Source organism: Scomber scombrus, chromosome 23 (genome assembly GCF_963691925.1).
Source record: "Scomber scombrus chromosome 23, fScoSco1.1, whole genome shotgun sequence".
NCBI classification, from domain to species: domain Eukaryota; kingdom Metazoa; phylum Chordata; class Actinopteri; order Scombriformes; family Scombridae; genus Scomber; species Scomber scombrus.
Genome location: NC_084992.1, coordinates 4,107,716 through 4,119,493, shown reverse-complemented (window position 1 = coordinate 4,119,493; position 11,778 = coordinate 4,107,716). Strand labels below are relative to the sequence as shown.

The 11,778-nt window shown below is 38.1% G+C and overlaps 1 protein-coding gene across 1 annotated transcript; it reads right to left on the bottom strand.

The window, feature by feature from the left end:
• Positions 1–366: 366 nt before the first annotated feature.
• On the bottom strand, positions 367–11,679 carry LOC134006311 (uncharacterized). The gene is made up of 6 exons (XM_062445396.1): positions 11,543–11,679; positions 10,181–10,236; positions 9,673–10,032; positions 9,198–9,388; positions 2,541–2,596; positions 367–457 (listed from the first exon to the last, which is right to left on the bottom strand). Exons 2-6 carry the CDS (start codon positions 10,227–10,229, stop codon positions 367–369), a joined length of 747 nt encoding a protein of 248 aa, XP_062301380.1. The 5' UTR covers positions 10,230–10,236; positions 11,543–11,679.
• Positions 11,680–11,778: the final 99 nt, after the last annotated feature.

The window sequence follows — 11,778 nt, the reverse complement described above, 5'->3', positions numbered from 1 at the left end:
CTGTGAAGATGTCTCTTTTTGAAATATGTTGTACTCCACTATATAATACCTACCCTTAACATAGTTTGAATTGACTTAATTAACAGAATCATCTTACCAGTGACATTGAGGTGGCATCTGTCAGAGCTGTAACCATAATTATTGCGCACTATACATTTGTATAGACCCGAGTCTTCAGTCCTGAGTCTAGACACATGAAGTCTGATTCGTCCTTCTCTGAGGGCGTCTTTGTCACTCTGAACTCGTCCTGCAAACTGTTCATCCTGAGACCCTGAGACTTCAACACCCTCATATACATGATACAGGACTGGGACTTTTTCATCTGTGAACAGTTCACAGAAGATGTGCAGTGAGGTGGAGGAACTGTCAGGGTTGGTTGTAAACATCCATTCCAGTGTGATGTTGTGGTTCTCCTCTGCCTGATAGGAGGTCTGAGTCACTTTCAATACAAATATTCCTGTTGAGGAGACAGAGAGGGAAAGTGAAGACCAGATAAACTGGGAACTGAGGCTGCAAAACTAAATAATTCAATGATGCTGCCGTATAGAAAAGGGTGATTCATGATATAATACTGAATAAAAAATTAACGAGTATCGAATAAAGAACACTTTCCGCATCATGGATTTTATTAACTACACACTACTAATAAATGATGTATAAATAAATGTAATAATGAATTAAACAGATTGATACTCGATATAGCGACATGAATGAAAGATGATGGTGAATGATGAATTTAAATGAAGGATATATAATTATGTGGAAACTAAGAAACGTATAAGTTTTACTGAGTTTTAAATTTGAATTACTCGATCTGACATCAACCCTTGATTAAAGCAATATTTGGATCCAACTTTCATCCATGGAGGGCCTCAGCTGTCCGTCCTTCAGAACCACGCATAAGCACACAGAGTGAGTGTAGCAGGTCCGGTCGGGTTGCTGTGAGGATGATCCGGGTTGGCTGGTGGTTGTCTGCCTGCAGACTTTATCCCTCTCAATTATGATGAGTCGTAGGGTTGACAGACATTCATCTGCCGAAAAGATCTCATAGGTTGATGACAGATGGAGGAAAAAGTCCAATTTACTTAGTTCCCCGATTATTAACTTTCTGGAGAGATCTCAGCGTTGGCCACACGTCAAAATCCTCAAAATTGTCAAAAAACAGGCTGAATGCAAAACTTAACGACGTGTTTACTTTAAAGGCGTTTTCTCTGTACGTTTGCTGACGAAAAAAATACAAGATAAGGTCACACAAGTAAGGGTGTGTGTGGTGAAGAGAAGATGAGCTGAGAATAACCGGTTTCGGAGTTGAACTGGTTTTTGTCCTGGGTAGGGCTTGTTCCAGATCAGATTCATGACAGCTACTTTGCGGATCTAATTTCCAGCTTTTTACTGCAAAACTTTTCATCATCATCATCATCATCATCATTCATTCAGTATTTAATCGTGATTATAAAATGCATACTATAACATAGTAACACAGAACACAGGATGTATCATTCTGGCATTAATATAACATCAGCTTGATTCAAGCTGCTATTCACTAACCTGAAAACAATTAATATGATCCAGCCTAACACATTGTTATTCTACCCTGTATGATAGATAATTGATGACCATAATGTAAACATAACATCAATGTAACACTTTCTCACATTAAGTAACATTCTCATACCAACATTTGTTTTTATGAAAGCAGAAAGTACAATGACAGTTTTTCAAATACCCATTCATCTGTGATCGCTGTAATAACTGTTACAATGGAGGTTTCTTTAGGTAATTGATAATGATATAAGTAATTGGTGTTTAAACCATACTATTGACCAAGACGTTTTTGTATGAGTTTTAACACCAATTCTCACTTCCATGCTCTGTGTTGAGAGAGAAGTGGAACTTAAGAATGTGCAGTGTCTTTTAATTTACTATGGTGGTCTTTGTGACGCCAATCTGATGATAGAAAAGGGGAGTGAAGTCTCACCGATAAGTTATGATGTCTGAAGGAGACACCAAAATCTGTCTTACATTACTTTTATGTAGTTCTTGTCACTTTGGGTTAGGTTTAGGGTTTTTTCGAGGAATGTTAATGGATCTTTGTTTGTCCAAGAGAGAGACTGTGTCAGTCTTTATATCAAACCTGGTCCAATTTACTCATCTCAGGATCAAAGGTGACTCTGACCGGATGATGTTCTGAGCCGTACTGATGCTGTGTCGTTTTTTTTTTTTTTAATATCCAAATTTCCTCCTATTGCTTTACCAAAGGATTACTCACATGCAGGCTGCACCTCCAACACACTATTGCCAAGATAAGTGGTTTCCCATAACCTCACAGAACTTAACAATAAAGCCATTTATTTATTCATACACCCGGGTTAACAGTAGGCCTTGTCGAACACACCTTAGTGTGCACTGCTGTTATCTTTTGTTATTGTTATATTGCTGTCAGTGTGTTCTTGTATGAACTCTTGTCTGACATGTACAGTGCTGTGAAAAGGAATTTCCCTTGGGGAGAAATGGATATAAAAGTAAAGTTGTAAACTAACCAGAGACACAGGAGGTCAGGCTGATGAGCAGAAGGATCCTGCAGATCATCTTCTCCCTGTGAGAGGAGACAGAGGAGAGGAGTCATGAACACATGAGGTCAAAGTTCAGTCATCACAGGTGTGAGAAGGAAAATCTACAACATCAAACCTGGATTCTCATGTCAGAAACAATGTGGACTACAACCACAGACACATTAGTCATTTCTATTGTTAATGACTCTGAATACATTTAACATTGAAAATAGTTTCTAATGCAGTATGTATTTCTGTCACTAGATGGCATCAAAAGACTTTAATTTGTCTCAGCAGCTACACATTAAAGTGAAACAGACAAATCTCTACAAATATACAGATTTCACCCAATATGACATGATGCATCACACTCCCTGCACAAGGAATATAAAAAGTGTACTTCAAATATTTGATACAATAAAATAAAACACCAATAACAATAAAATAACCTTTATTTGAGCTAACAGTGTAGGTTATTGTCATGTTTGTGTGTATCAGAGAGAGCCATACATGAGTCATAAGATCAACCTCTGAATGGAGAGCTAAAATCAGATTTTTTCTGAGTCTTGTTCTTATCTTCAAAACTCAACTCTGAAGTAAATCCTCTCACTAAACAGTTGTGTTTTCTGCATATAAACACCTACTTCTGTCCTTAAAACATACATAGTTGAAATCTAACAAACAGGTGTGTCATTTTGAGATTTTTTGTACCATTATTATAGTGACAATATTAACTGCAACAGGATGTTAGAATATAATAAAAAACATAACATACTAATACATTAAACTGCTTAATGGGGACAGTATGTGTATATCAAATAAAGGCATCTAACTAAGCAAATGTTCTTCTTCTATTGCTAACAACAGAGTTGTTGGTGAAGCTCAAACTGTGAAGTGTATGAAATCAGAACCCTGTAACCCTGTATGGGTGATGAACTGAAGGCGGAAACTAACCACAGACACAGAAAGTCAGCGATGGTCGGTGTGGCACCCTGGATGTTTTAGATTTAGAGTTGAGATTGTTTCCAGAATTGTGTTATATTAGTTCCTGTTATTAACCAGGGCCCCCCACCATTCTTTTTCTGATTATTATTATTTTGAATGCTTGAGTAAGTAGGAGATTATTATATTATTAAATTATCTTTTTATTTTGTTGCAGTGTGTCTGAGTAGGCTATATATAAAATCATCTTGCACCTGGATCACCAGTTTCTGCATTCAGTGAGTAACATCAGCAGGATCCTGGACAGAGAAACAGAGATGCATCAACACAAACACACACAGTTTTGAGAAGAATCAAGGAAAAGGCAATCATACAAGGAGAACATAACAAAAACACAATTTAAAAAAAGGAATGATGATGTAAAACCAAATGAAACTGATTTAACTATCACAAAACCTTCTGAATACATATTGTAGTGTGTTGGAGATCGTTGAACTGAGCATGCCAGGCAATGTGTTTACAGACATAAATTAAAATAAACATGTTGTAAATCACCACAGATGTTATCTAGAACACAGTGATTAGTGCTTCACTAACTCTGCAATGTTTCTAGTAGTTTACAGTTTGACATTATAGAAGAATGTTGCACCCTGACTGAAGACAAGTGCACAGTTTATTGAAAACGCAAAAAGCACTTTATCAAGGTGCGCCTACTTGTAAAGTCTTCGGAGTGTTCCCTTTTTAAGGCGGGGCCGCAGACAAGTGCACTAGTTAAAAACAAAACTAAATGGTCTAAAGGCGGGGTTATACACATCATGATGCATGAATCATAACTGCAGTGATGACGGGTGGAATTCCTAAACTCCTGTTAAAGCAACGCACAATTCTACGTGCTTGAAATATAGCATTTAAGAACATTATGTATGCATGGACTTTACATTATCTCGCACGTAAGATTGGATAGACAGATGTACCATTGTCATCCTTAGAAATTATTTTTTGACGACCCAAAACAGTTTCCGACCCCACCTCAGGTTATAGTGGATGGAAGTGATGCAAAGTAAAGAAGTACATAAAAACAATTTTTCTTGCAATACATTCACTTGTAACTAAGTATATTTACACTGATGTACTAGTACTTTAACTTAAGTAAAGTTCTTCCACCACTGATGGTTTATATAAACCGTCCATAAGAAGTCTTACCTTTGCTGTTTGTTTCATTCCCTGATGAGAGTGAAGAAACTCAAAGTTTTCTTGTCCAGCTTTAAATCCTGAAGAGTTCTCATTAATATGCGGATAAAATCTGTGTTGACAGATCTGTTCACAAACTCAAACTCGTTCACAACACGACCAACTTCTTCAGCCTTAACACAGCAAGCACACACAGCAGCAGGTTGTTAACAATGTTTCGAATTGGCTAACGGGGCTGAAGGGGACTCCCCAGCGCTGTTCTGATTGGCTGAAAATACTCTGGAAATTAACGTCATTTCATTACAGCCAATCAGAGAATTTTGGAGTTTCATGCCTAAGACCGGCCCACTTTACTTGGAAGTGGATTGTTTATATCACGTGGCTGAAGCGAGCCAATCAGGGGGGTATTACAGGTAGGAGGTTCAACAAACTCTGAGTCTAACATTGAAAATAGTTTCTATTACAGTAATTTCTGCCACTAGATGGCATCAAAAGACTTTTTAAAAGTGAAGGTTTGTCTCAGCAGCTACACATTAAAGTGAAATTGACAAATCTCTACAAATATACAGATTACACCCAATATGACATGATGCATCACACTCCCTGCACAAGGAATATAAAAAGTTTACTTCAAATATTTGATACAATAAAATAAAACACTAATAACAATAAAATAACCTTTATGTGAGTAAACAGTGTAGGTTATTGTCATGTTTGTGTGTATCAGAGAGAGCCATACATGAGTCATAAGATCAACTTCTGAATCAAGAGCTAAAATCAGATCAAACTTCTGAGATCTTTTCTGAGTCTTGTTCTTATCTTCAAAACTCAACTCTGAAGTAAATCCTCTCACTAAACAGTTGTGTTTTCTGCATATAAACACCTACTTCTGTCCTTAAAACATGCAGATATTAAATCTAACAAACAGGTGTGTCATGTTGAGATTTTTTGTACCATTATTATAGGAACAATATTAACTGCAACAGGATGTTAGAATATAATAAAAAACATAACATACTAATACATTAAACTGCTTAATGGGGACAGTATGTGTATATCAAATAAAGGCATCTAACTAAGCAAATGTTCTTCTTCTATTGCTAACAACAGAGTTGTTGGTGAAGCTCAAACTGTGAAGTGTATGAAATCAGAACCCTGTAACCCTGTATGGGTGATGAACTGAAGGCGGAAACTAACAGCAGACACAGAAAGTCAGAGCGATGGTCGTGTGGCACCCTGGATGTTTTAGATTTAGAGTTAAGATTGTTTCCAGAATTGTGTTATATTAGTTCCTGTTATTAACCAGGGCCCCCCACCATTCTTTTTCTGATTATTATTATTTTGAATGCTTGTGTAAGTAGGAGATTATTATATTATTAAATTATCTTTTTTATTTTTGTTGCAGTGTGTCTGAGTAGCTTATATATAAAATCATCTTGCACCTGGATCACCAGTTTCTGCATTCAGTGAGTAACATCAGCAGGATCCTGGACAGAGAAACAGAGACGCATCAACACAAACACACACAGTTTTGAGAAGAATCAAGGAAAAGGCAATCATACAAGGAGAAAATAATAAAAACACAATTTAAAAAAGGGAATGATGATGTAAAACCAAATGAAACTGATTTAACTATCACAAAACCTTCTGAATACATATTGTAGTATGTTGGAGATCGTTGAACTGAGTTCCCAGCATGCTTTGAGGCAATGTGTTTACAGACATAAATTAAAATAGATATGTTGTAAATCACCACAGATGTTATCTAGAACACTGTGATTAGTGCTGGTGTTCTTTACTAACTCTGCAATGTTTCTAGTAGTTTACTGTTTGACGTTATATAAGAATGTTGCACCCTGACTGAAGACAAGTGCACAGTTAATTGAACACGCAAAAAGCACTTGGTCAAAGTGCACCTGCTTGTAAAGTTTTCGTACTTTGTTCCCGTTTTAAGGCGGGGCCGCACGTATCATGCATGCGTCGTACTTCAGAGTGTGGACTTTACATTATATCGCACGTTAGATTTAATAGACAGATGTACCATTGTCATCCTTAGAAATTATTTATTGTCAAAGTTCAGTCATCACCACGTCTCTGTTCAACAATAAGAAGAACATATATCAGAGTAAAGACAATGAATCACCTCGTTAATGTATTACAATGTTAATGCTGTTATGCCCTATTTTACACTGGATAATCAGAAATGTGATTTTATAGTTCACTGTTTGACCACATTCCTATGCTATGATGGACAATGATGGAAAGTAAAGATGTATATTAAAATAAGATTTTTCATACTAGACTTTTACTTGTAACAGTATTTTTACATTGACGTAGTGGTACTTTTACTTAAGTAAACTTAAAGATGTGACTAGTTATTCCACCACTGATGATGGCTTATATAAACCGTCCATATGATGTCTTACCTTTGCTATTTGTGTCATTCCCTGATGAGAGTGAAGAAAGTCCCAAACTCAAAGTTATCTTGTCCAGCTTTAAATCCTGAAGAGTTCTTATTGATATGCGGCTGAAAACCGGGCTGACAAACAGTGGCGGCTGGTGACAAAAATGTTTGGGGGGGCGCAGTTTGATGGTTGGTGGTCCTAGGGTTAGTGTCAAATAAGCCGTAGCACCACTTCATACCGCAGCAAAAAAATAAAAATAAGAAAGAAAAACGAATCTAAAAACAACACAACACACTATAATGTCCCCTGGTTTGTCCCAGTATAGTATCTCTGACCCACAGAGAGAGGAATAAAAAATTATAACCAGATATGATAAAATGCACATTTCACTCACATCACTTAAAGATACCAGCAGTTAAAGCAGAGTTACCAATAAGGTAATATGCTTAAAAGAGACACCACCTATATTTTAGTTATTGTGTCTTCAGTCCTGATTTCACAGTAATCTGTTAGTTGTTGCAATACCTAAACATGACAATAGATGGCGCATTAAGCACTATACACTGCTGTGATTAGGCATAATTTATTTAACTTTAATAATGAAATGTACCCAAATCAACTGTAATAGTCAAAATTACTTCCATCATTTCTTATCCTGCATTTATGCATTTTAGTTTTTTTACACTTCATAGTTATGTCTTTTATAAAGTATTTTTAACACTTTACAATATTAATAACAGTAATGCAGCTACTACCTGATCTTTTATATGTCCTGTTGGAGCTGCTGGATGCAGCCACTGACTGAATCTATGTTCCTCTTCTGGAGCTTGGCATAGCGGAGGTCCACATGTGGCCAGATGTGGTGAAACAGCTGCAGAAAGAGCTCAGCAATGCTAAGTCTGCTAAAAACAACTTAGCTCCATGCTATTGTCTCGATGGCTGCAGCTTTCTGTTTGATTTTTTTCAGAGAGATGTTTTAGGTCTCGTTCCCCTGTCGTTGTCCACAACGTTTCGGTGCTGACACTTTGAAACAGCAAACAGATAAAGCAATAAAAGGAATAACTCACACTGCATCCAGCTAGCCAGCTCCGTTTATCATAACAGCAGCAGGAGAAACTCTCAGCTCCTCCATCACCTGCTGCTGCTTTATCCTCTTTCTCTCTTCTAGTTAAAGTCTTGTGAAATTATTTTTTTGTAGAGAAATTACAAAATAATCTTCTTTAATTTCCGCGGCTCCACTTTAACGTCATCTCCTGAACCTACCGTCAGCAGGAGTTTGGGTGACAGCAGCTGACGGGAGGGCGTGAATGACAGCCGGAACGGTCCAATCACAGTAGATTAAAAAACATGAAACAACAACAATTCGCTGCCAATAAAAGTGGGCGTGTCCGGGGCGCACTGAGCTGCGCCCCGTGGGAAACGTGACGCAGGCCAATGAGAGAGCAGCCTCAGGTCACATGCTTGTCAAAAGTTTGAGGGCTTGCATTGACTTCCATTAGTCCGGCGCCCCACGTACAGGAAGTACATATAGAAATTAATAAAATACCATTTGGAATCGATTTATAATGAATGATGACAGGTGCTTAGAGGCTAACAGGACCATCTTGCAAACAAATACTATTTATTTCATAATTATTTAGCATTTTCTAATTCATTTATGTTTAATATGTTTAAGTAGATTTTGGCCAGATATTTGATGGGGGCGGCGCCCCAGCGCCCCGCATTGACCGGCCGACACTGAAATGCAGTGCAGGAATAGCCGGGTTCAAACATGTTAGTGCTCAACAGAAAGAAGCAGCTCAGTCATCTAAATGAAAGCTGCAGGCAGCAACAAGCAGATTTCAGTCTTCACAAAAGGAGAGCAAAGCCAAGTTTAAATATCATAAACTCTGCAGCATTTCAATAACTTTGCTCTCAAAATTCAGCCATTCGTTCCCCTTCATCAGATGTGAATGAAACTCGATGTGTATGTTCAGGAGAGTGCAGTTTCTCAATGGCAGTAAATATGTGATAGAACATGCCCACTTGCACCGATCAATATGACACTTTAGATTTTGGTTCATTCTTTCCCCCAGAGCCTAATCAATTTTGGTGAAATTCTCTCCACCATGTTGTCTAACTCATGTTCCACTGCATGTTCTCTCCCACCAGGATTAAAACAAAGTATGAAGACAAAGCAGAGTCCAGCACAGACAGCGAGTCCAGCTACTGTCAGTCCAACATAGAAGCCGATCCTGTCCCGACTCTCTGGTTGTGGTCTCTCAGTAGGTTTCTGAGGTTCTGGCTGATCAACAGCTGCTGTAAAGGGCAGACAATAATAATAATTGTACTTTTATTCCACAAATTCTGTTATCCCAACATTCAACCCTCCTACTTGTGACACTTCACACTGTTCATGTCCAAAATTCAAATCTGGACTGTTTGGGTTTGAACTTGGTGATGTTTGTGTTCACATACAGCATATTTGTAACAACACAGTGGCTGCTGAGTGCAACCACACTCATAAAGTTTAGCAGTCCAGTCTGTACATCACTGATAACATGCATTAAAAAGGCTTTCTGAGTTTTACTGAATCATCTTACCAGTGACATTGAGGTGGCATCTGTCAGAGCCCCAACCATCATTTGTTTTCACTTCACATATGTACAGACCCGAGTCTTCAGTCCTGAGTCTGGACACATGAAGTCTGATTCGTCCTTCTCTGAGAGCGTCGTTGTCACACTGAACTCGTCCTGCAAACTGTTCATCCTGAGACTCTGGGACCTCAACACCCTCATGTACATGATACAGGACTGGGTCATTGTGATCAGTGAACAGTTCACAGTAGATATTCAGTGAGGTGGAGGAACTGTCAGGTTTGGTTGTAAACATCCATTCCAGTGTGATGTTGTGGTTCTCCTCTGCCTGATAGGAGGTCTGTGTCACGTTCACTACAAATGTTCCTGTTGAGGAGACAGAGAGGGAAAGTGTTTAAAAATACACCAGTAAAAAGGTCATGCTTAAGGGCTTCACTGATATATTTTACAACTAAAGTCATCAAATCTTTTGACTTTTCTCTTTTTGGATGATGAAGTGAGGATGTAAACTAACCAGAGACACAGGAGGTCAGGCTGATGAGCAGAAGGATCCTGCAGATCATCTTCTCCCTGTGAGAGGAGACAGAGGAGAGGAGTCATGAACACATGAGGTCAAAGTTCAGTCATCACAGGTGTGAGAAGGAAATTCTACAACATCAAACCTGGATTCTCATGTCAGAAACAATGTGGACTACAACCACAGACACGTTAGTCATTTCTATTATAAATTATTTCATCCCTCATTGATAATGATTTCAATTATGCAGCCCATACATCAATGGAGAGAGTAGACAGGAGTCCAGGATGTCTTGCATTGAAAAGGTTTATTTACTTGTACAAGGAGAAATGAGCGAATGATCAGTACACGTTATGTTCTGATGCTCCCTTCAATTCTGAAGTTTCTCTCCTCCGGGGAAAGACTTTAAACCACACAGATAATGCCACAGGTTGAGCAATGCCCAAATATGGGCAGACCAACATATCTACAATATACAGAATGTAGTCTACTGGTCTATAGCTAAAACATTGCTTAGACCTCACTCAGGACCTTTGTCCTACATCTAACACTATATCAAACCTCTGACTGCAGTTACCTTTACCCCATTCAGGGAAAACAGTCAAACACATATCTGAAATTGGTTGCTATAGCAACACTATCAGAATGCCTCCTGTTTTCCCCAAAAGGAGCAGACTCACTGCTTATCACTATCTCAAGGGGAGACAGTGTCTAAACCCAATATTTGGTGTGGCCTTGCTATGACCACAAAGCCTAGTTTGATCCAGTGCATATTAGTTATGGAAAATTCCCTAACACTCATCCATTTAGCATTTAAAAATGTTCAGTTTATCAGGTGCAGTCATGGATCTATGTCAGAAGAATCCAGAGAAAGAACTATGACTATATACTACTGCCACTACATCGTGACTACTCCTTTAAAAAACTACAACATACACTGCAGCTCAAGTAATTCTATCAAAATATGGGTCGTATCTAACGCACCACGTCTCTGTTCAACAATAAGAAGAAAATATTTCCAAGTAAAGACAGTATTTTTTTAACAATGAATCACCTCAAAACTTTACCAAACCTCGTAATGTATTACAATGTTAATTCTGTTATGCTCGAAAATATGATTTTATTTTACAATGGATAATCAGACATGTGATTTTTAGTGTCTGACCGCATTCCTATGCTATGATGGACAATGATGGAAAGTAAAGATGTATATTAAAATAGGATTTTTCATATTAGACTTTTACTTGTAACAGTATTTTTACATTGATGTAGTGGTACTTTTACTTAAGTAAACTCAAAGATGTGAATAGTTCTTCCACCACTGATGATAGCTTATAAATCGTCCATATGAAGTCTTACCTTTGCTGTTTGTTTCATTCCCTGATGAGAGTGAAGAAAGTCCCAAACTCAAAGTTCTCTTGTCCAGCTTTAAATCCTGAAGAGCTTTCATTGCTATGCGGCTGAAAACCGGGTTGACAGATCTGTTAAACTCCTTCACAACACGACACAGCAAATCCACAGCGGATGTGCTCCTGTATTCATACCCCCACCCCGTGTCGTCACTGACATATCTATATGACGAACGACCAACCTGC

Bases quoted from the DNA above. Each gene is read 5' to 3' on its own strand.
- LOC134006311 (XM_062445396.1), bottom strand. From the start codon at position 10,229: ATGATCTGCAGGATCCTTCTGCTCATCAGCCTGACCTCCTGTGTCTCT. The intron at 9,389-9,672 runs GTAAGATGATTC...TGCCCTTTACAG, and splicing joins ATGCCACCTCAATGTCACTG to CAGCTGTTGATCAGCCAGAA. The intron at 2,597-9,197 runs GTGGAGAGAATT...CTCCTCTCACAG, and splicing joins AACATGAGTTAGACAACATG to GGAGAAGATGATCTGCAGGA.